General features: G+C 45.4%; 1 protein-coding gene across 2 annotated transcripts in view; it reads left to right on the top strand.

Annotated features, from left to right (window-relative positions):
- Positions 1-25791, top strand: part of ARMC6 (armadillo repeat containing 6) — a 97078-nt gene that overhangs the window by 9654 nt on the left and 61633 nt on the right. For both annotated transcript variants that reach the window (XM_082243054.1, XM_082243053.1), the window contains exons 2-5: positions 1413-1562; positions 4842-4924; positions 5254-5824; positions 20053-20198. In XM_082243054.1, coding sequence (XP_082099180.1) covers positions 1442-1562; positions 4842-4924; positions 5254-5824; positions 20053-20198 — 921 coding nt within the window. In that variant the 5' untranslated portion in view covers positions 1413-1441. The remainder of the gene's footprint in view (positions 1-1412; positions 1563-4841; positions 4925-5253; positions 5825-20052; positions 20199-25791) is intronic.

The raw sequence follows: 25791 nt of genomic DNA, 5'->3' as shown, positions 1-25791 counted from the left end.
GGTCCAGGACAGTCTTGGCTCACAGGAAGTGAGCTAAATGCTTATGACATTAGTTAGTCCAGAAGCTGAAGAATTTCTGTGGGGAACAGAGCCAGACTGAAGGCTAATATGTAGAAAATCAACTTTTTTAATTTTGCTTTTATTATGTTAATATTTTTTTATTTTTCCTTTTAGAGTTCTGCTTTAAAGTGCAATCACTGATTAAATAACGACAAACAAACACAAGGGCGCACCGGCCTAGTGCATTATCTTTTAGGCAGGTTTATTAAAATAATGGATTAAAAATACTCACAAACGAGTTTCTTGATAAAAAGCACATCAAATAAGGTATAAAATCCTCAGCATCGGGATTGGATCGTCCCCTGAAGCTGTACAGGCTTACGCGTTTCGAGCCAGCGCCTCTTCCTCAGAGCCTCAACGCGTAAGCCTGTACCTTTGCGCCGGTGTTTGTCGTTTATAGTGTTCCCGGACTACCCTGGTCCAGTGAGGGGCTGCAAGGCTTAAGCATTATAAGGTTGCTGTGTCATTTGTTCTCATCTACAAGTCTACAGTCGATGCAGCACCACTCAGAGCGCAGGGAATAGGTGCTGCATCGACAGTACATCTACTTGTTTGTTACTGATTAAATAACGCATGAGGACATTTACAGTCCCAGTGCTTGCAAATAACAGCTGGACTAGGTTCTGCTTTGCATATGGTGGTGGATAATATTTCCATGTTAGCACATGGTGGACTTTAAAGGGTAACTCCACTTTCTTGGGGGGGAAAAATAGCAAATGAAGAAAAAAACAATATAGCATATACAATTGCGACACAAATCATTTTGTAGCAGAATGTTATTAAAAATGACCTTTCCTTTTCAATCTGCAGCTGTTGTAATTTTCTGAAAATGCAATGCAATATGGCTACCTGGAGCTTTTCTGTACACAGAATGTATACTGACCACACCCCAGAAACATCATTTCCTGCTTGTGTGATTGGCTCACCAATTTTCCCAGAAGTCTGCCTAAGATACAAGTCAGATTTCTGGCATCCCCTGCAACAAAAATTTAATTTTTGGTGAGATACTCCCAATAGGAACACGTCTAAAGGGATCCAGACCCAGCAGATTTCCTCATTAGAGCCCTGCAGCTGCCACAGCTGATAAATAATTATGAAACCACTCCCATTTGACCCACTCAGCACAGAGGAACAAACAATGATTTCTTCGAAATAACAAAAGGTAAGAATCTGCAACAAAGTTTGTTAAAATCCTAGTAATGAACAGAGATCACCCAGAGAGTAATGTTCCAAAAGTGGAGTTACGCTTTAAGGCAGAGGCTAAATCTAACAAATATTTGTTAAACCTAATTAAGGAAACCTTTTAGCATCTGTGTTCTCTTACATTTTACCATTTTAACATCTTTTTCTAGATAAGACTTAACACAGTAGATATTTGAAAATGGCGTGCAAATGGATAACACAGGAGACTTTCGATGCTGTTGTACAGGAAAATATGGTAGAATTTGATCTGGAACCAGAAGAAGCTTTGAATGAAGCTATTCAACAGTTTGCATCACAAGGTACCAGACATCTGAAATCTAAATGAAGATTTGGTCTAAATTGTAAATTGTGCTCTCAGTATTTACTCCTTGCAGCTAATTTCTTATGTCTGTACTTATAAATGTCGATTGTTTAAAGTGATAGTAAAGTTTTTTTTTTTTTTTTTTTTTTTTTTGTTTTTTTTTTTACATAACAAACATATTATACTTATCTGCTCTGTGCAATGATTTTTGCACAGAGCAGCCCTGTTCCTCCTCTTCTTGGGTCCCCTGCCAGTGTACTTGGTTCCTACTCTTCTCTGTGTGCCACCATAGGAAGTCGCTTCAAATTATTTCAACTCTTTAAAGCCTCTTTCACATGGGCTGTCCAATCAGATCCGCCTGTCAGTCTTTCTGGCGGACCTGATCGGACCATCCATTCACCCATATGGAGCAGGAGATGTCAGTGGGCACACCTCCGCTGACACCCACTGCTATCCAATCCGATCCTGTCCGCTAAATCCAGGGGGATGCTGATCCTATTTTCCACCCGCTGGTGGATCGGATGAAAAAAAGACAGGTAGTCCGTTTTCATCTGATCTCCCCACTGTGAGCGGAGACAAACCTGTATTCTACCTGCTCAGTGGGCAGCAAGCGGAGTCTGTCAAACGGATTCACCTTGTATGAAAGGGGCCTAAAGGAAAAGTTCACCTTCTGTAACATGTTACATGTTCCACCCGTATTCAGGATGTAACATGTTACAAATCAACCGGCTCCCGCATCCGCTGCTCCTGGCGGTGACTGGCAGCAGGGGATCTTCTCCCCCCGCTCACTGTCACAAACTTCTAGGAACGTGGTCTTGCGGGGCTCAGCCCGCCCGGCCGCGTCATTCCTTCATAGAGTTCTACAAATAGAAAACTACAAGGTTCGGCAGCCTTTGCGGCTGTCAGATTGTTGTTTTCAATGATTCCTGTTAGCGTATAAATGCCTGGCTGTATAGCTTCCAAACAGTCTGCAAGAACCCTGCATTGCACCCATGATCTGCTGATGGCGGATGCAATGCTTTACAGGCTCCCAATAAAAAAAATAATAAATGCACATTTTTTTACCTTCAAAAAGATGTGCATTTATTTATTTTTCATTTTGGATAGTGTAAGGAAGATTATAAATCCTGTCAGGTTTTTTTTGCCATCTGTGAGAGATTTTTCTTCACTTTTGTCCTATAGCTAAAACAAGAAGTGAGATAAAATCCCTCCAAAGTGAGGGAATCTCAGGGTGTCACCAGAACTAGTGTTCCCATTGGAAGATTTCCCCTCTATTCCTATTCTGCGGACAACCCAAATTTGGGATTTTCTTTCACTTTTGGTAATATCTGTAAACATGACAAAGAGGGTGAATAATAGAGAAACAGACCGCAAAAAAAAACCTGGCCACTGTTCTAATTGTTCTCTGCCTAATCCAAAACTAAAAGGAAAAATGTTATGCCTTTAATCATACTAAGGCTGGCCATACATTCTATAATTTTCTTGTACAATTTTTTCCTTTAGATTTACCAAAACCATATAATATGAGGTCAAACCTAAACACTTTCAGTTTGTACTACATAATTGAAGGTAAATCTAAAGGAAATTGAATAGGAAAATTGTATAATGTATTGCCAGCTTTATACTTTAACCACTTAAGCCCCGGAGGATTTGGTTGCTCAAAGACCAGGGCCTATTTTGCGATTCGGCACTGTGTGACTGTAATGGACAATTGCGCGGTCGTGCGACGCTGTACCCAAATGAAATTGACGTCCTTTTTTCCCACAAACAGAGCTTTATTTTGGTGGTATTTGATCACCTGTGCGATTTTTACTTTTTGCGCTATAAACAAAAAAAGAGCGACAATTTTGAAAAAATAACAATATTTTTCACATTTTTTTTATATGAAATTCCCCCCAAAAATTAAAAAATCTAAATTTTTTAACATTTTAGGCCAATTTGTTTTCTGCTACATATTTTTGGTAAAAAAATCGCAATAAGCGTATTTTGATTGGTTTGCACAAAAGTTATTGCGCTTACTAACTACGGGAAAGATTTATGTCATTTTTTTTTTTTTTTTTTTTTAACTAGTAATGGCGGCGATCTGCGATTTTATTTGCGGGACTGCGACATTGCGGCGAACAGATCGGACCCTTGACTGACATTTTTGACACTTTTGGGGGTACCAGTGACATTACTACAGTAATCAGTGCTATACATATGCACTGTTACTGTAAAAATGACACTGGCAGGGAAGGGGTTAACTTTATTGGTGAACAGTGGGTTAAATGTATCCCTAGGGGCGTGATTCTAACTGTGGGGGGGCGTGGCATGTGATGTAACCACAGAGACATACGATCCTACATTGCAGGATTGTATAGTCTCTGCAGTTACATCAGGGAGAATGACAGACAGCTCTGTTTACATCAGCCATCTGCCTTTCTCCCTCTCCAGCGGGAGATCGCGAGTGGCCGGCGGACATCGGAGCCGCCGGTCACTCGCACAAGGATGTCAGGGAACGAGCGGGAGCGCGCCTCTGGCGCGCGCTCGCCCCCGGCGCGCGCTCGCCCCCTAGAGGCTCGTGGGCGAGTGACGTATCCCTACGTCACTTTGCCCAGCAGCGGCTGCCTGCCGCAGTATATCTGCGGTGGGCGGTCGTTATTTGGTTAATCAATAATGCAGTCAGTTTATGTGCTGACATTAAAGCATGCTGTTAGGAAGAGGAAGGAGAATGACACAGCCATGAGTTCATCACTTGCTGCTTATCCTTTCACTATCCAGTCACATGCTGGGAAAGCACAAAAAAATACCAGTAGCAAGCAGGTTAATTGGGGATTAGGTTTCACCGACTCACCATAAAGGTGCGGGGAGACCTAAAGGTACATAACCATCAGAAAAAAGGGAGAATAGCAGAAGCTAATCAAAAGATGAGGCGATTCCCACGCGGTGTAAGAAGCAAAAAGAAAAAAACTTTATTCAAATAGCAACAATAAATTACACGTTGTCACAAATATCTGCAAAAGGTCATGTTGGAAAGCACCAGAATGACCTGGGCTCAGGCAAAGTAGGCGGGCCATCAATGTTGGAATCTATTGGCAGAAAAAATACTTCAGAAGAAATCTCTGGATTAAAGAATAATATAACAAAAGTTGTTTTTTTACCTTTTTATTGTGCTGCCCATTTTATCTTTTGTGTTTTTTTTTTTTTTTGTTTTTTGATGAAGCCTGTATTTTTTTTTTCATAATGTATTAAATGATTTTCAAAATTATATATACTTTTTTTTTCCCTGGTTAATTAGGTGTTGACTTGACAAACATAATTAAGGAAGTTCCAAAACAAAGTGATGAGGGTGAGGCTTCTCCAGGCCATGAAATTCTGCAGGTAGGTTTGCTTTTCTTTTGAGAACATGAATGGGAAGGCACATACAGCTCACTGCAGTTGGCATGGGAAGGCACATACAGCTCACTGCAGTTGGCATTTTAAACCCCCAAGTGCAGCTGAAAATCTTTGTAATGTTTGTTTTTTTAATGGAGAGAGGAAGGACTGGAACCCCCGTCAGGTTGATGTTGCTCTTGAGGAGGTTTCCCCTTACTTTTTCCCAGTGACAGGGAAAGAAAATATTGCTTTAAGAATATTCTAAATGCATGGATAGATTAAAGTTTCTTAAATCTACAGTATATGTTATCTTTTTTTAATTTTTTTTATTGCAGACATTGGACTCATTGAGACAGGCTGTGGATTCTGGGTCTGCAAGCAGTTTCTCTGAAATTCTTATTCAGTTTGGGGATCGGTGTAAAAAGGGTATGGGGCACCGGTACCTAGCAGGACAGAAGTTAGCCTATCCAGTGGTTCTTGAAGCCTGGAAACTCTCTGAGGATGACAGGGAAGCACTACTGAATGCTCTTTATGCAATGTCATCTCTCACTGATGGTCAGCCTGATTTGCTGGAAGGTGTTGGACAGGAGCTGTTAATTCGTAATTTAGAGAATTATTCACATGATGCTGAGGTGACCTTGATGGCAATCCGTCTCACTCGGCACACATGCCTAAAACATGAGCAGAATCGTCAACAACTTGTTAAACGGGGTATTTTACGACACCTTACAGGAGCCATATCAAACCATGGAGCAGATCCAGATGTGGTCCGTGAAGCTTGCTCTGCTTTGAGGATTATGACCTTTGATGATGACATTAGGGTTCCATTTGGACAATCACATGATCATGCAAAGATGATTGTTATGGAGAATGGAGGCCTGAAACTGTTGATAGAAGCTGCAAAAGGTATGCATTATATATTGTCCTTCTTGTGTTTCAGTAAATAAGGCAAATGGTTTTATTAAAGTATATCTCAACCCAAGATCAAGAATTAAGTATAGTTTAACTTACCAGTCGCTAGGTGTATTAGCTGTATGCATTTTCTTTTTTTCAGGCTTTATTCCTTTAATTTCACCTGGAGATCCTGCCAGGAACATATTCTTGTTTTGGGGTGGCAACATGTACTTGCCACCAAGCTTTATCTAAAGAAGAACAGCATTGATGCCCTAGGACAGAAATGTTATAGAACTACAGAACACATTCCTCTTTTCTGTTCTTCAAGAGAAAAGAGGAGAGGGAGTGTTTTGTAATACATAGAGATATCTGTGCACAATGTTACCTGATAAGGTCTCTTTCACATGGGCATACTTAAGCATACATGTAGAAATGTGGAGCCGCACACAGATGAATGAAATCAAAAATAAGGTGTCTTTATTCTGCAAAATAATCCAGGACAAACAGACAGTGTAAGGAACAGAATGTGTCCAAGGTAGACGCGTTTCACGGCACGAACGGCCGCTTACTCATTATCTGTGTGCGGCTCCACATTTCTACATGAATCTTTCCGGACGGCGGATCTAGCCAGCACCGGATTGGACACACACCTGAGCGGCATTCCCAGCCCTTTCCCCCTTCATATGCATACTTAAGCATACATCTGTACAAAGGGCCGTGTTTAACTGCATGGGATGCAAAGGTATTCCATGCATCTTTCTGCAGGGAGTCCCACATGCATACCGCCACTGCTCCCCAATTTGACATCTGTGCAGGTGTGGATGCGTATCCGCAAAGGCAGACAGTGTTTTCACATCGCAAGAGACTAGAAACTACCAAATTGCAAGTAACAGTTGAAACTGAGATAGTTGCTTATATTTACCAGACCCTCTATGGCTACCCTAAGGGCCCATCCACACTACCCCAATCTGGTGCATTGTGTTAACACACTCCAATTATTTGCACCAGAATGTACTTAAAAACATACATGCATTCATCAAGAATGGTACCAACGCACGTGTTATCGCATCACACTGATGTGAATTGGCCAAAGCCAACCAACATTTCTCGTTCATTGATGGACACAGCTCCTGATCTTCCTAACTATTGAGCTATACTGCCCCCTACAGGAGTAGGACATTAGGCAGAAAAAATGTCTGAGTACGCCTATGGGCAGTCCCAGGGGGTATACTCCCTCTTTCTGCTATAGGTTGTTAGTTTTTTCTGCCTAGTCAGGAGTAAGGACCTAGTTTCTTGCTGGGATCTCTGATCCTGGTAATTTTTTCTTTTTAGATAGAATTTTTTTTCCTGTTTTTCCTGTGAGATCTACAATTAACTGCCGGACTAGGCAACGGGTTGCATAATCTAGATTCAGTGATCACCCCAGTCTGGCCAGCGACCGCACGCAGACCTCAGCTTCATGCTAGGTCGGCCATGACATAGCCCCACTGGACAAAGCCTGGCCTGCGAGTTGAACACCTTGCAAGGTCGCATACAACTGGGGCTCGGCCCAAGTCGCAGATTTCCATCTGGCCGGCAGCCCCCCTATTTTGATGGTGAGGAGTTTTGTCTGGAGCGGTGCCCGCCTGGTTCCTAGTATGGTGAGTAGCTGTGCCCTCTCTCCCCCTGGAGGGTTTTCGGTTGGACGTTGGCCACTTCTTGGGACGGTCAGACTCCCAGCTTCCCCACCTACTTGTCAGGCACCCCCCTTCATCTGATGCTATGCTGGTGATGGGGGCGCGACCAAACGATCGGCTGTGCGGGGAGGTTGTAGCTGATGGGGGCTCCTGCCAGGGCCCCCCCCCCTGTCCTGCCTGGGCCTATCCTTGAGGCCTAGGGACCCCTCCTGGGTCCCTGGGATCCTCGTGGTGCCGCGCAGGGCCGCCATTTTCTTTTCGCCTGTGTGCTCAATGCACGGCGGCCATGTTTGTCTAGTCCGGTGGCCATTTTGCAGTGGTTTGCCATTGAAAATAGTGGCAGCCATGACAGTGGAGCTCTCTGGGTTGCGATTTCGGTGGTGGGAGCCCCTCCTCATTCCCTGGTGCTGACTCCTGGATCCTTTAACTTCCTGATTGCCGCTCGTGCAGTGCAGATTTTCCTGGTGTCTGGTGGGGTTCTCTCCCTCTCTGCTGAGGATCGATTGGTGCTCTGTGACTGGCAACTGGGTGGTGCTGCCAGAATGGTGGGGGTTGTCCCTTAGTAGTGTTTTAAACTTTTTTGTGGGGTCCCTCTGGTGACTTAGAGGTTTTGGGGCACATCTCCCCACCTGATCCCCTCTCTGGGGCAGCGGGGCCCTTTGGGTCCCATCTATCGATGCACTGACGGCGGTCCTAAGTCCTATGTGTCCCGGGTGGAGATGGCATAAAGCTCCCCCCACCTTCCCGTACCTCATCTGTCTCCTCAGATCCTGAATCTGAATTGGCCGCCGCGGACGTGGGTCATCCTGCTGGGTGTGCGACCACACACCCGGAATCCTCAGATAGTGAGGATGATTCCTCCACTTCTGCAACCGTGCACAAAAAGGCACTGGTGGACACACCAATTGTTATCTGTGCTTGAGACTTAAAGTTGGAGGACGCAGCTGCAGCTGCGATGGAGGGGCAGGCTCCCTTTGGCACTCAGAAGCCATCCAGAGCGACAAATGAGTTCCCTTTCCCTTCCTATTTTGACAGAATGAGGATTCCGGGGCGTGTGGTCGCACACCCAGCAGGGTGACCCACGTCCGCGGGGGCCAATTCAGATTCAGGATCTGAGGAGACAGATGAGGCATGGGAAGGTGGAGTTGCTAAGCAATACCCCTATGAGGAGTCCCTTCTTAAGTGGACTGTTCCACCAGTGGTGGACCCTCCAGTTTCCAGATTAAACAAGGTAACCATGATTCCGGTCTAAGGACCCAGCTGACAGGAAGGCGGGGGCTGTGGCCCGCAATTTGTACACCCTGGCTGGTTTGGCACTGAGGCAGATTTTCACCATTACCCTGGTGTCGCAGACTCTGACAGAGTGGGCTAATATGCCGTGACCTGGATGGAGAGTGCCCCCCCCCCCCCGCCTTTGCTGAGCTGGCAGACCAGCTGGTCCAGGGGCTACAGTTTATCCATGATGCGACTCCCCTAGTGGCTCGGCTCTCTGTTTCGGCAGTGGTCTTTCGTCGTGTCTTTTGGCTCAAATGCTGGTCTGCAGACCAGACTTCTAAAATGGCCTTGACTGATCTTTCCTTTCCAAGGAGATTGCCTGTTTTGGTGCTACCCTGGATGACATCATTAAAGGTCTCGCAGAGGGGAAGAGTACCTTTCTTCTGCAGGCTACTAAGGGCAAGGATCCTTGTAGACAAGCGAACTTGGTCTGGCAAGTCAAGTGCGGGCTTCTTCAGACCTGCTGACAAGGCCCCTTCAGCAGCAAGTTGGGCCCTTTCCCGTATCTGGGGTAGGGGGACGTCTTCACTGGTTCCCGGGCCCATGGACTGCCCTGGTACAAGAACAAGTGGGGCCACAAGGTCAATCGGTTTGGCTACAAGATCGAGTTTTGTTCTTCCTTCCAACGTGCAACTGTCTCCGGTCCGCTTACAGGCTCTTTTTTGGGAAATGCAAGACCTTTTACTTTACAGGTGGCGGTCCCAGTTCAGACTTCGGAACATTTTCAGAGGTTTTACTCAAACCTGTTTATAGTCCCCTGGAGGGAAGGCAAGGTGCGTCCAATTCTGGACCTTAAGCCGCTGAACTGCTTGATGCGGGTGCAGAAGTTCAGAATGGAGTCCGTTCACACGGTGGTGGCTTTCCTACATCAGGGGGATTTTCTTGCCTCCATCGACATCAAGGACGCTTACTTTCACATTCCAATATGTGTCGGTCTCCAGCGCTTCCTCCGCTTTGCCGTTGGAGAGGAGCATTATCAGTTTGTGTATTGCAGACGATCAGCCCTTTTGGTCTCGCCCTTGCTCCTCGGGTCTTCGCGAAAGTGTTGGCTCCGGTGCCAGCATTGTTATGTCAATGGGGGATCGTGGTACTGGGCTACTTGGACGTCCTCCTTCTGCGAACCCGAGTCTCCTACTGCTCTGGTTGAAAACCTGGAAATCACAATACGAGCTTGAGGGAGTTTGGCTGAACTCTGGATGTTCAGAAGTCTGCTCTGGTTACATCCACAAAGCTGGACTATGGTCTGACTCTGGACTCGGCCTTAGCCAGAGTGCTCCTTCCTCTGGACAAAACTTCAGGCTGCAATTTTTCTACTGCTGTCCAGCAGATGGTCATCCCTCCGGAATTGCATGCGGGTGCTGGGCCTGATGGTGTCTACCTTTTCGAGGCAGTTCCATTTGCACAGTTCCATAAAAAGTCCCTGCAAGAGAGATTCTGGCCAAATGGGACAAGAATCCGCAGTCTTTGGATAAGCAGACCCGGCTGAGCCGGGGCAAGAAAGAGCCCCTGATATGGTGGCTTCATGCTTCGGCGCTTCGGCTGGGCAAATCCTTCCTTCCTTTGTATCAGACAGTGGTCACCACGGATGCCAGCCTGTCCGGTTGGGGAGGCATCCTCAGCAAATATTCTACTCAGTGGATCTGGACACTGGAAGAGTCCAGACTATTGATAAATGTCTTGGAACTCCGAGCGATCAGACTGTGCCTGGAACATTGGACGGATAATCTTCAGGGATGTCCAGTGCGTATTCAATCGAATATTGCCACGGCCGTGGCTTATGTCAATCACCAAGGGGGCACAAGAAGTGTCCTTGTGGCTCTGGAGGTAGCCAGCATTCTAAGGTGGGTAGAACGGTTAGTTCCAGCCCTCTCTGCTGTACACATTCCCAGGTTGGAAATCTGGCAGGGGGATTACCTCTGTCGGCAGGCGTTGGACGAAGGGGAGTGGTCCCTTCATCCAGGGGTGTTTCATCAGTGGCCCCGTGGGGTCAGTAATGTCTGATTTACGCCTTCCCTCCTCTCAAGCTTCTGCCAAGATTTCTACGCAGGATCGAGGCAGAAGGGATTCCGGTCATCTTAGTGGCCCTGGACTGGCCTCGCCGGGCTTGGTACGCCCCTCTGCTGCGGCTGGTCACCGACAATCCTTGTAAGCTTCCTCTCAGGGAGGATCCGCTGTCCCTATGACCAATCTTCCATCCTGCTTTACGGTCACTGGCTTGAACTTCTTGGCTGTTGAACACCAGGTGCTGACGGATAGAGGTTTGTCTGAGTCGATGTTTCCAACGCTGTTAAAAGCTAGGAAACCTATTTCTTTGAAGATCTACCATCGTATGTGGAAGACATACATTACGTGGTGTGAGTCTCTTGGCATTTATCCTCGCTCTTGTTTAGTGGCTTGGATCTTGACCTTCCTTCAATGGGCAGTTGAGCAGAAACTTGCCTTGAATACGGTCATGGGTCAGGTGTCTGCCTTAGTGATCTTCCTTCAACAGCCCTTGGCCACATACTCTCCAGGTGCGTCGTTTTTCTTCAGGGAGTTAGGCACTTGACACCTCCAGTACGGTCTCAATTGCTGCCTTGGAACCTCCATTTGGTGCTCTGTCCTCCAGAAGCCTCTTTTTGAGAATCTTTGGGAGATTCCCCTGCTTACGCTGTCCCAGAAGGTGGCCTTTTTGGTGGCTTTAACCTCTGCGCGCAGGGTGTTGGAATTGGCCGCGTTATCCTGTAGTTCACCTTACTGGTGGTTCACAGTGATTAGGTGGTTCTTCGCCTCTGTCCGTCGTTCCTTCCAAAGGTTGTCTCTGATTTTCATGTGAATGACGACATTGTGTTGCCTTCCCTGTGTCCCATGTTAACACATATAAAGGAAATTGCTTTGCATGCCTTGGATGTGGACCAGGCAAATAGGGTGTACCTGGCAGCTACGGAATCTTCTAGGAAGTCAGACTCAGACTATTTGTGCTCATGGATGGGCCTCGGAAAGGTTTGGATAGATGGATCAGACAGGCGGTGGTTCAGGTCTATTCCATCCAGGGTCAGGTTCCTCCTTTGCCTGTCAAGACCCATTCTACTCAGGAGCTCAGTGCTTCGTGGGCTTTCCGTCATCAGGCGTTAGTGATGCAGATTTGCAAAGCGGCCTCCTGGTCATCAGTGCACACTTTCACAAAGTTCTATAAAGTGGATGTGTTGGCATCCGCGGATGCTTCCTTTGCCACAAGGTTTTTGCGGGCTGCTGTTTAGTGGATCTTGTCTTCTTTGAGGGTGTATTGTTTTTTTTCAGGTGAGCTCCAGGTGTTTTGGTTGAGCTCCTGTTTACCTGGTTGGCTATAGTTAGCCTTGGGAGTTTCGTTTTCGCTGTTCCCACCCCTCATTTTTAACACTGCTTTAGGACATCCCAATGGTTAAGAAGATCAGGCGCTGTGTCAAACGACGAAAGAGAAAATGGGATTTTTGACTTACCGTAAAAACCTATTTTTCTGATGTTCATTGGCAGACACAGGACCCAGCCCTCTGTGGAGTTGTAATTCTTCTGACACTGCTTGTAATAAAACTGAGTACCTATAGTAGAGAGAGGGAATATACCCCATGGGACTGCCCATAGGTGTAGCCAGACTTTTTTTACTGCCTAGTGTCCTACTCCTGTAGGGGGCAGTAAAACCCAATGGTTAAGAAGATCAGGAGCTGTGTCTGTCAATGAACCTCAGAAAAATGGATCCCATTATTTTGAGCCTTATTTCTTGCTTTAGGCTCTCTGTGTAGCCATTGTTTCCTACATAAACATTATTTAGAGGAATGCATAAATATGATCGGTAAGCAAATATTATTAGTGCTGTGTAAAGCTTGATTCAAGTTTAGCCCAGTTGCTGCTGAATCTACCAAAAGTCAAGATGTGGTTGGCCTTGTTGGCAACACCCTACTCAACGAAACTCGACTTAAAAATCGAAGGAGCCTATCAGTTGCAGTTACTGTTTAGGTGTTCCAGCAGCCATGGGTGCTGTGACTGCTTTAATATATTATCTGCCAGTGTAGATTCCTACTTTTTGCTTTTTAACAGAACCTTGCATCGTTAAATGACCAGTAAGCCTGAAAATAATGAATGTAACAAAGCTACCAACATTTAAAAATATCTGTATTGAAATATTTGGATATATTTGCTGTTTGTTCATCATATTAATCATATGGTTAAAAGCAAGCGTCAATTGAGCATCAATTATGGTTATCAGGCCTTTTCCAATGTTGAGGAGGGCTGATACGTGGCAGCTCAGATTGTTCTGATTATTACACATGGAAGTTATCCAACTTAGGAAAAAATCTCCCCCACACGCACTCTTCTGTGAGGATATGCAGCTGTTAACATTAGGCAAGGATTGGGGCAGACTCAAGCATTCCGTAGACTCCTGTGTGGACAGGCAGATCATTTCCTGCACATCGTTCTCTGGGAGATCATCTGCCCAAAGGTGAGCTGTATGCAACAATGTTCATGTACTGTAAGCAGAATAATAAGTTACTACTGCTGAACTAAACATGTATGGACATGTCAAATTGCAGTTTTGATTGGGTTTCAAAGATACAGTCACAATGTATATCATTCATATCAGTTATTTCTGCTACAGGGTGGCTCTCCTGTGCTGAATCACGTATATACTGTATACGTGATTCTGCACTCCTGTCTGCAGGGGGTGAACGCGCCGCCGGAGGGGCGTTATTGCTGTGATAGCAGAAGCCGATCTGCGGGTGCCAGGCACTTGATGTCCTCTGGCACCTGCTGATCGTCTGCAATACACAAAGAACTGAAATATGCCTATGTAAACAAGGTATATCTCAATTCTGACAGGGGGGAAGGGATGTATTCTGTGTTTCTGCAAAGCAGGGACTAGAATTAATCTCTTCCCCTAGTAAAAGCAGCACACTGTGTACACGAAAACACTGACTAGACACACAGTTAACCCTTTGATCACCCTAGATGTTTAACCCCTTCCCAGCCAGTGTCATTAGTACAGTGACAGTGCAAATTTTTAGCACTGATCACTGTATTAGTGTCCCACAAAGTGTCAGTGTCAGATTGTCTGCCGCAATATCACAGTCCCGTTATAAGTCCCTGACTGCAGCCATTACTAGTATTAAAAAAAAATCCAAAAATATATTTCATAGTTTGTAGATGATATAACGTTTGCGTAAACCAATCCATATATGCTTATTGGGATTTTCTCAAATCGTCTTCCAGGACAGCCTCTGAGAGACCTAGAGCTCCTTCCTTAGGGACAGGAAGCACGTAACAGTTCAACATAAGAGACGACCCTCCAGGCCCACACCACAGTATTCGTGTTTCCTCCGGAAAGATAGGTTGCATGTGGAGGGAACCTGGTGGAGCTCCAGATCTCAGAAGTTAGCCTAGGAAGCTTTCTTTACAAGTTACAGCTGTACCTTCTTTGCCTGATACGATCCCTCCCTGGGAAAGCGGAGTGGGGCTGTGCATTAACTTGACTTTTGCCTTGGGGAGAGAGATGACCCTGTGACTTATTACCAGCTCCCCCTGTGTGGCATGGCTGGCTCGGTGTTCCTCGCTGGGCAAAGAGGAAGTGGCCAGCGTCTCACTTCCAGCAGGGGTCGCAGGTTAAACTGGAAGCTGCATAGGCAGAAGGGCCTGGTCGAGTGACATCATCACCAGGGCCGGAAACTCGTTGTTTCGGCCTCTTTTTTAAAGCGGCGCAGGCAGTGTGGTGATCAGGCTTCTGGTGCTACATGGTGTGACCCAGCAACGCTGTGTGAAGAGAACTTATGGTGATCAGGCTTCTGGTGCTACATGGTGTGACCCAGCAACGCTGTGTGAAGAGAACTTAGGAAGCAGCATGAACAACCCTGTGCCCTCTCAGGCAGGAGAATCTGCTGCATCTGTCACCAGCTCCTCTCCTGCAAGCTAGGGGGTTTAGTCCCTTTTTGCAGTCCTGAGGAGGTGTTTTTTTTTTACAGGGCTATAGTTATACTCTCAACTGTCAGTGGTACTCTCTTGTTTTTCCCTGCACAGTGGGTGTAATTGGGATAGGCGCCGGTCCTCAAAACTCTGTTTTGTTTGTCTCCTTTTTTTCAACATAGGTTAAAGCTCAGGAAAAGACCGAGGTGGTCGCCCCCAAAAGAAAGTGTGCTGTATGCAGGGCTAGGCTAAGCTCTGCTTGGGAAAAGCCCTTATGCCGTAACTGTGGTGATAGTCAGGTAGAGCGAATCTGTTACCACATGTCATAAGACTCTTACACTGTTAAGGATGAAACAGCTTTAACCTTTAAATCCTTTAAGGGTTTGATAGACAAGATGCTCCAAGAGGATCCAGAAGAGGATCCCAAGTTCTCAAGTGCTCAAGTCACAAGCTGTCCCTTGATAATGTGGACGATCTGCTTAAAGCCATTTAACACCTTAGAAATTGAGAAAGAGAAGGTACAGTTTTCTAAGCATGACCTAATGTGAGGGGTCGCATGCTAGAAAATCAAGGGTGTTTCGTGTCCATAGTTCCTTTGTGGAGTCCATTAAGTTATAATGGGAAAATCCATAAAGAAAGCCTTTTTTTTTAGGGGGCCTAAAAAAGAAGGTTTCCCTTTGAGGAAGATGCATCCTAGCTGAAGCAGGATGCTTAAATTTCAAAGCAGGCTGACTTAGCCTTCGATCATTTAGGGGCCCCACAGGGTTACTAGTGACAAGCCTTCCCCGGGATCAGGAGAAGGCAGAAGCACTTTGTCTCCTAATTGAGGATCTCATGGATCAGAAGGTTCTCACCCAAATTCCCCTGTCTGAGTGGGGACGGGGATTTTATTCCCATGTCTTTGTGGTGAAAAAAACATCAGGCAAATTTCACCTGATCCTGAATCTTTGCCCCCTAAATCAATCACTGAGATCTAAAACACTTCTGGATGGAATCCATCTTCTCTGTAAAAAACTTCCTTTATAAAAATTGTTTCATGGCCACACTGGATCTGCGAGAAGTATATCTCCATGTTCCTTTTCACCCAGTCTTTCAAAAGTATATCAGACTAGCAGTTAAGATGGGCTCCTAAATCCATCAGTTTCAATCCCGGGCCCTTCCATTTGGTCTAACCTCAGCACCACGGATTTTTTTGAGTGTTCAACATCATTACTGAGCGACGCCCAGGTAGCAGGCAAGTGAGGATGCAAACAGAGTTTATAAGAGACAGCAGTCTGCACATGTCCAAGATGGCTGCCAACAGGAAGGCAAGGTAAGACCTTGACGAGAGGGAGGGGGAGGGAGGAACATTGTTCTTCCCCTATGTACTATTGCTGCACTGAGAGAGATAGGAGGAAGAAACCAGCATAGGAGGAGAGGGGCGGGATACTAGGAGGAGAGGGTAATCATGTCACTGTCCCCGGGGCAGGATCACGCTGACAAATGCGGAGGAGTGGCGGCTAAGGAGCTACATTATACAAGCATCACATAGTCCTAGTGCACAGGGCTGGAACTGACAACTCTCACACTGTGAGAATGACAGCCAGTGCGGCCCCCACCCACCAGGAAACTGCCCGCCCAGGTCCGGATATGGCCCTGCAATACAGGGACAAATCCGGGGACGGTATCGCCAGTTCGGGGACTGTCCCTGGAAACCGGGGATGTCTGGTCACCCTATACTAAACCCATAACAGTAAAATCTGTCTGTAGATGCAGAATAGAATGCTTGTTATACTCACTGTGTAACTTGGGTGATTAATCCTCTGCATTGTGTAAAAGGGCTGTGTGATCCTCTATGCACAGATCCTACCCCTCCTTCAAGTTCACTCTGGACAAGTCAAGATAAACACTAGGGATGCACCGAAATGAAAATTTTGGACCGAAACCGAAACCGAAAATGCAGGATGCCCTTGGCCGAAAACCGAAACCGACTTTTTCCCCCCAAATTTTTTTTTAAAATAGATAGAAGAGGGGCATACACCAAAAACAGGCAGCAACGTACACCTGTCGCTGCCACCCTGTTACAGTATATGTACTGTGATGGGTTGGCAATAGGTTAATTTAATTACCAATGGTATTTGTATTATGCAGCATGAGGGGGTTAATGTATTGTCACTGCTGGTCACTCATCTATTAGTGACCGACCAGTGGCAGTTAATTAACCCCTTTGTGCTGCATTAGTGCAACCAGTGTTAATTAACACTGATACTGGTTGCACTAATGCAGCACAAAGGGGTTAATTACCTGCCTGGTCGGTCACTAATAGATGAGTGACCTGCAGTGACAATACATTAACCCCTCATGCTGCATAATACTAATATCATTGGTAAGCTGCCTCAGCTCCCCCCCATCTCCCCCCACTCCCACTGCCTCAGCGTCCTCCTCCTCGGGTGTCCTGCATTCAAAAGTCCCGCCTCTGGCCGGCGGCACCGCCTCTCAATGACGTCCCTACTACAATCTGTGCATTATGAATGGACATACCAGGTCGGGGGGCGGGGCGAGCGGCCGCTATAGAGAGAACTAATGTGATCCTTCCTGTCAGCTCAGCACGTCTATGTGTGAATGAGAACAGAACTGAGCTGACACCGGGGGCGGGGGGCGGGCGGAGCGGCCGCTATTAGCTGTGACTATGTGAGAGCTTCTCTTCCCTGACAGGCATGTATCTCCGCTGACAAGGAAGAGAAGCTCTCACATAGTTACAGCGAATAGCGGCCGCTCCGCCCGCCCCCCCGCCCGGTGTCAGCTCAGTTCTGTTCTCATTCACACATAGACGTGCTGAGCTGACAGTGAAGGATCACATTAGTTCTCTCTATAGCGGCCGCTCGCCCCGCCCCCCGACCTGGTATGTCCATTCATAATGCACAGATTGTAGTAGGGACGTCACTGAGAGGCGGACGGCCGGCCAGAGGCGGGACTTTTAAAACCTGCCCTGCGCTGCGCCCTCCTCCTTCCCCACGGCGGCCATATTTTATTTTCGGCACTGTTAACCCATTATCGGCCGAAATGAGAGAGGCTCATTTTCGGCCGATAATTTCGGTGGCCAAAATTTCGGTGCATCCCTAATAAACACAGTAAGTATAGTTCAGCTCTACATGCTCAGTTTGGTCTCTATTGCTGGATAGAACACTTTCTGGTTTTAGCTGAGCTATTCGGGTCACATGGTATTAACATCACACATGTTGGCATATATACAGATCCAAATCGACAGCCCAGTCCCTCCTTCCTCCTCCATGCCCAGTAACTAAAAAAAAATATAGTGGGTGGGATGTCACATCTTGATTGGTGGGCCAATCAGCACTGTCCAGACATGTTCAGACAGAGAATCAAGGGTCTTTAAGCCGTGGGAGAAATAAAAACTCCACCTACAAACTATCTGCACTCACTAATACAGGTCACAAGATTGCTCTAATTGCTTTATACAGCTGATGAAAAAAGATATTTATCAGTTTATATTTACTAAAATAATTGCATTTCCAAAAAATAAATAAATAATAATTGCATTTCCAATTCTGTGTACTGTAGGAGACCAGCTATAGTGACTGCAGGGGCCTGGGTTTAGTAACACTTTAAACCTTTTTGAGCCCATGGAGGAATCGTCTGTAAAATGATTAGCTCTAAAAACTGTTTTCTTGGTGGCAGTTACATCCGCCCAATAGGGTCAGTGAGTTACAAGCTTTCTCTACTACGGAGCCATTCTTGTCTATATTCGAGGATGGGATAATTCTCAAAATAGGTCCTGCGTTTCTCCCGAAGGTATCCTCAGCCTTTCATAGATCCCAGGATATCATATTACCCACCTTTTTTTCCACTCCTACTAATGAGGATGAAATGTTTAGTTGTTGGATGTTAGAAGAAATGTTATATTAATAGTTCCAAAGAATTTAGGAAGTCACATTCTCTATTTATAGTTTTTGCTGTAGGTCAGGGGGCATCTAAGTCCACTAAAGCTAGGTGGATCAGAATAATTATTGATAAAAGTTATAGCCAGCAGGGAACCCCGCCTCCATTCATCAATGCACACTCAACCAGAGCCTTGTCCGTGTCATGGGCAGACGGCAGAGAGAGCTGATGCTTCTCCGGAGCAAATTTGCTGAATGTTATAGCCAGCAGGGAACCTTTGCTGAATGTTATAGCCAGCAGAGAACCCCACCTCCATTCATCAACACACACTCAACCAGAGCCTTGTCAGCGTCATGGGCAAGAGAGAGCTGGTGCTTAGTTGGAGCAAATTTGCAAAGTTGCTACATGGTCCAGCTACTCTACCTTTGCAAAGCACTATCTCCTGGATCTGCTTACAAGCCAAGATCAGGCATATGGAGGTAAGGTCCTCCAGTCAGTTGTCCCGCCCTAAGGGGTAAGTTCATGCGCGCATCATCTCAGAGGCTGTCCTGGAAGATAATTTGAGAAAACCGGAGTTAGACTTATCGGTAGCTTATTTTCGAAGAGTCTTCCAGGACAGCCAGGATTCCCCCTCCTAATGCAATTTCTGGCATTATGTTATCATGCTGTGATGATTGTTTTTTGAGGTGTGTGCCTGGAGGACTGCCTTTATATGTTGAATTGTTACGTGTTTCCTGTCCCAAAGGGCAGAGCTTTAGGTCTCTCAGGCTCTTTTGGAAGACTCTTAGAAAATGAGTTACCAGTCTAACAACGCAGTGGTGATCAAATACCACCTAAAGAAAGCTCTGTTTTTGTGGAAAAAATGACTTGAATTGTATTTATGTACAGTGTCGCATGACCGTGCAATTGTCAGTTAAAGTAATGGAGTGCTGTATCACAATAAATGGCCAGGTTATGAAGGGGGTAAATCTTCTGGAGGTTAAGTGGTTAAGAAACCTAAAGAAATAGGTCATTGGTCATGTTGCATTAAGCACTGGACAAAATCAGATCTTACCTATCCACTATTTTAAAGTAAAGTAGTAATGTGGTTTGATAAAACAGAAGCAGGTGGTCAAAGGAGCCACATCTAACCTTCACGGTGCCAGTCCACATTATCAGTGCGATATGCCAGCTAAATAATTTCACATGTCTATACATCACCAAGGGCGCAAGCTGTTAACAGCAGAAGGTTCTGTGCCTCAGTGGCTCCTCACTATAAACTTTTACTTCTATTCAGTAAATCCGTGTTGCATACTTGTAGAAATGTAAATGGTGTACATTTTTATCTAGTGAGTACCAAATTGCTCACACTCTCAAATCCAATTGTAAACAAAATCCGTGCACGATATACTGTCTGCTGATTTTTTCCCCAGTTTGGAAGGAATGTTGCTATGTACAATCTGCTTTTACTCCCTGTATTGGAGCAAGCTAATCTTCTGGATTGATTGTCTTGTCTTTTAGCTTTTACAGATAACACTGGAGTACTAAGTGAACTATGTGCTACAATTTCCCGCCTTTGTGTACGTAATGAGTTCTGTCAAGATGTTGCTGACATGGGTGGTCTAAATTTCATGGTGGCTCTCCTAGCTGACTGCATCGATCATCAGGTAACAAGCAGACATTATCTCTTTTAATACAGGCAAGCAGCTTCCACTGGACAACTTACATTCTCTAAACCCACACTTAAAGTGTACAGTGAGGGTAAAAAGTATTTGATCCCCTGCTGATTTTGTACATTTGCCCACTGACAAAGAAATGATCAGTCTATAATTTTAATGGTAGGTTTATTTTAACAGTGAGAGACAGAATAACAACAAAAATATCCAGAGAAACACATTTAAAAAAAAGCTATAAATTGATTTACATTTTAATGAGTGAAATAAGTATTTGATCCCCGATCAATCAGCACGATATCTGGCTCACATGTGTCTTTTATACAGGTAACGAGCTGAGATTAGGAGCACGCTCTTAAAGGGAATTGTGGGTCTATTCTGCAAAACCAATAGTTAGGTATCCACACGGCCGAATTGTGGAGAATGTATAGTAATTGAGGTGCCCATACTATTTTAGTAAGATTAACACGCCCAGTGACCGTCGGCGGTAGTTTACTAGTGCTGCAACGATGCGTCGACATAATCGATTACGTCGACTACAGAAATACGTCGACATGCGTGAAAGACGCGTCACACGCCGGGCCGTTTTAAGATACGGCCGGCCCGCAACGCCGCTTTAAGCATTATGGCCGGGCCGCTGCATTGATTGGGGCTCCAGAGTGTCCGTCTCTTCTACGTCAGCCGCTGTGAGCGGCATGACCTCCCGGGGAGGCTGCACCTGCGCGGCGGTGCATCAACTGATCTGACTCTCTGTGGCTGCAGACTGCCGCCGACCCCGATGATCCCTCCAACTGTCCCACACAGACGAGACGTCACGCGCCACTCCAGCAGCAGCATGTGATCGCAGGTGAGCCTGAGGGGTCTGCACTGGGAGGGGGGGCTTACTGAGGGGTCTGTCCTGGAAGGGGGCTTACTGAGGGGTCTGTCCTGGGAGGGGGGCTTACTGAGGGGTCTGTCCTGGGAGGGGGGCTTACTGAGGGGTCTGTCCTAGGAGGGGGGCTTAGCTAATCAAAAAAAGAACTCAATTAAGCAAAAAAATAAAATAAAAATAATCGTTAGATTAGTCGACTAATCGGAAACATAATCGCTAGATTTGTCGACAGACAAAATAATCGTTAGTTGCAGCCCTAGTTTACACCAGCTGTCACATTTGTATTTTAATTTTTATAAGATGGGTTTAAGATTTAAAGAGATGTAATCTTGCGTGTCACTTGACACTGTTATGCCTAGGTACTTAAAGAAGAGACCGTCTGTATCTTGGACAAGCTATCCACAGGGAGTGGGTCTAAAGGAAGAAGAACCGACCTATGCTAGTTAATGGCGAAACCGGAGTACCTCCCAAATTGTTCAATGAGTTGCATTACCCCTGACAGAGAGCCTGTGGTGTCCCCCAGATACAACAAAGCGTCATCCACGTAGAGCAAAATTTTATCTTCCCTAGGTTCTCGCTTAAATCCTACAATAGAGGGTGATTTTTTTTTTTTTTTTTTGAGGGTGAATTTTTAATCCTAGCCGACAGTGGCTCCAGTGCTAAGGCAAAGAGCAGGGGTGAAAAAGGGCACCCCTGTCTAGTGCCTCTGTGTAATTGGAATTACTCTGAGAGGAAATCATTTATTTTAATACATGCTCTAGGTTCGTTCTAAAGTAGACACACCCAGGATATGAATGTAGTGCCCAGTCTAAATTTGCACAAAAACGCCCATAAGTATCGCCACTTGACACTGTCAAAAGCTTTGGCACCGTCCTAGGAGAAAATGGAACGGTTTCCTGTGTTATCCACTGGGAGTTGAATGTTTCAGAACAGCCTTCGTATGTTCAAGGCGGTAGACCTGGCTGGGATGAACTCAGACTGATCAACGTGTACCAGTCCAGAGACGAGCCCCGCCAGTCTGTTACCCAGAACTCTTGCCGATAGTTTAACATCCAAGTTAAGCAGGGCTATAGGCCTATAAGAATTGGGTTGCTGACCGTCCTTACCAGGCCAGACCACCACTATCACCTCTTTCATGGATTTAGGAAAATCACCAGTTTGCAGGGCATAATTCAGTGTTGTAAGCAGTGCAGGTAAAAGTATTGTGCCAGAGTTTTTATCTGTTTCAGCTGGGAGACCATCCGCTCTTGGTGATTTACTGTTAACCATCTGAGCCAAAGCTAATGAAAGCTCCTCCAATTTAAGCGGAGCATTCAACATGCGGAGGCCCTTCTGACCAATCTGTGGAAGAGAGCATTGTTTTAAAAATCTTTCTATATTTTTCTCCTTACTGTAAGCTTTAGAGGTGTTTAAGTCTCTGAAAAAGTGGGAGAAGACAGCAGAAATATGGGATGGGCTATGAACCGTCAGGGGGTTTGAATAGCCTCCACATGTGTCACACCTTGTTGAGGTCTAACGATTACTGCTAATAAATGGCTGTATTTTCCCCTTCATTAAAATAACGTTGCTGGACAAAAAAAAATATTTTTCTCAGCAGCCGTTATGGAGACTTGTTGTTAAAGAGCCTGAGACTCTCATCATTTACGCTCTGAGTCCCCTGTAGGGTTATCAATATAAGCTTCTTCTGCTCTACCCACTGCATTACTAGTTTTTCCCACTCCTTGGTTTCAGTTTTAATAGCTGATATTATTGTAAATCAGGGTGTTTGTCACAACACACATCACTCAGACCAAGTTCATAGCAAAAGGAGTTGGACCACCAGGGGCAGTAAGAAGGGTATTGCTCTGTGAGAATCTATCAAGCTTTTTGTCTAAAACATTATTAAAATCCCTCAGTACCCAGCTATGGATATTGGAATATGGGCCTTTGAATTGCATCAGGTTGTTTTCGGGCTATCAGAAGAAAATGGTGAGAGGAAAATATATTCGCTAAAATACAAAGCATTCCAGCCAGCTTGCATAACAAGAAAATATGACGTCCCTGATCATCTATACAAGATGACAATAACTGGAAAGGCACATTGTTTAAGATTATTACACTAACTCCTTTAGAGCAGTAATGACGAACCTTAAGAACCCCAGATCTTTTGGAACTACATTTCCCATGATGCTCAACAACACTGCAGAGTTCAGAGAGCATCATGGGAAATGTAGTTCCAAAACATCTGGGGTGCCAAGGTCAAGTGGGTGGAGTGAAACAGAGTGTGAAAACTTCGGTGTCTAAGCATGGATTTCGTTGAAGGTTGCACATGCGTTTCCTCGCAGACACACTACTGCAGGGCTGTGATTTTTCAAGGTGGAAAATGTTGCCACTCTTTTTTCTTTCCTTTTTCCTTAAAAAAAAAAAAAAAGCATCAAGTCCCCTCCTATTTCCTTCTCTGCTGCTTTCAGATCTCATCAGGTTCCGTCTGTTGTACCTCACAATTCCTGCCCTTAACCCCCACCTCTAAGATATAGGTTGGTCTACTCCCTATGCTATCTCGCTCATCAGCCTCAAAGACCCAGCAACTTCATATATTCCTCAGTTTTTTTAAATTCCAGCCAATCTCCCCATATTTCCAAATATTTCTCCTGGATGTCCTCCGCTACCTACATCATTTCTTCCATGGATCTCACCCAGTCCACCCTTACTGCCCAATCTCTCACACTCGGGACCTAAGGTAGTCCCCAAATGCCGGTATTAGTTAGAGGGGCTTTTAAACTAGGGAATGGGGGGGGGGGGTACAGATGTAGAATTAGCCAGTGGAAAGCAAGTTTCAGAGGGCAGAAATGGGGGCATTAGCGGTGGGGTGACCGGAGCTCCTATACCCAGGGTGGGTATGGGGAAAAATCAAGAGAGCAGCCTAAAAACATCAAATGAGGTTAAATGTAACCGGTCAAAATTAAGAGGTTTGTATACCAATGCCAGAAGCCTGGCCAACAAGATGGGAGAGCTGGAGCTACTGATGTTTGAGGAGGACTTAGATTTTGTGGGGATAACTGAGACTTGGTTTGACAGCTCTCATGATTGGATGGCGACCATTCAGGGGTATTCCCTTTATCGCAGAGATAGAGAGGGTAAAAAATGGGGAGGGGTATGTCTGTATATTAAGAACAGTGTACAGGTAAATATGAGGGATTATATTAATAATGGAGCTAAGGACGAGGCAGAATCACTATGGGTAGAGCTTCAAAGGGAAGGCACGGTGGGGAAGGTAATATTGGGCGTATGCTATAGGCCCCCCAACCAGAGGGAGGAGGAGGAGGTGGACCTCATTTTACAGATAGGATTGGCAGCAAGGACGGGAAACGTCATTATAATGGGGGACTTTAATTATCCAGATATAGACTGGGCAGAAGGAACCGCACACTCAGCCAAGGCTCGGCAGTTCCTAAATGTTTTACAGGACAATTTCATGGGTCAGATGGTGAATGCACCGACGAGAAAAAATGCGGCACTTGACCTACTGATTACCAACAATACAGACCTGATCACGGATATAGAAATACGGGAGAACTTAGGAAACAGTGACCATAGGTCAATAAGTTTCAGTATTAATTACAGTAATAGGAAGCAGAGGGGTAATATAAGGACGCTGAATTTCAAAAGAGCCAATTTCCCAAAACTGCGCTCGCTGCTAGAAATGATCAATTGGGATGGAACCCTGGGAACAAAGAACACGGAGGAAAAATGGGAGCGCTTCAAGAGCATACTAAACAAGGGGATTGACCAGTGCATTCCAAAGGGAAATAAATTTAAAAGAGCAAAATTAAACCCTGGGTGGCTAAACTCCAACATAAAAATGCATATTAGTGCTAAAGAAAAGGCCTTCAAAAAATACAAGACTGAGGGGTCATTGGCAGCATTTAAGCATTACAAAGAGTGTAATAAGAAATGTAAAGACGAAATCAGGGCGGCTAAAATAGAACACGAGAGACATATAGCGGAGGAGAGTAAAAAGAACCCCAAGAAATTCTTTAAGTATATAAACAGTAAGAAAGCGAGGCCAGAACACATTGGCCCCATAAAAGATGACAAAGGAAATATGGCCACTGAGGACAGAGAAAAGGCGGAAGTGTTAAATAATTTCTTCTCTTCAGTCTTCACAAAAGAATCGGGGGGCTACACGAACCTAGCTTGTAAGGCCGAACTAAACAACACACCTCAGGAAGTGCCGCCATGGCTAACAGAAGATAGACTTAGAACTAAACTAGAGAAACTTAACATAAATAAATCACCGGGACCGGATGGCTTGCACCCGAGGGTTCTTAAAGAGCTCAGCCAGGTGATTGCCAGACCATTATTCTTGATCTTTAAGGATAGTTTACAGACGGGTATGGTGCCAGCTGATTGAAAAAAGCCAACGTGGTACCAATATTTAAAAAGGGGCCAAGGTATATCCCGGGGAACTATAGGCCGGTCAGCCTAACATCTGTAGTCTGCAAGATTTTGGAGGGGATGTTAAGGGACCACATACAAGACTTTAGTAATGAAAACAGTATAATAAGTAGTAATCAGCATGGATTTATGAAAAATCGTTTTTACCAAAACAATCTATTAACCTTCTACGATGAAGTGAGCTGCCACCTAGATAAGGGAAAGCCTGTGGATGTGGTGTATCTGGACTTAGCAAAGGCTCTTGACACCGTTCCCCACAAACGCTTACTGTACAAACTA

The sequence above is a fragment of the Pelophylax lessonae genome (genome assembly GCF_965119305.1).
Source record: "Pelophylax lessonae genome assembly, chromosome: 1".
NCBI lineage: Eukaryota > Metazoa > Chordata > Amphibia > Anura > Ranidae > Pelophylax > Pelophylax lessonae.
Note: the sequence above shows the minus strand (reverse complement) of the source record. Positions and strands in the feature narration are given on the sequence as shown.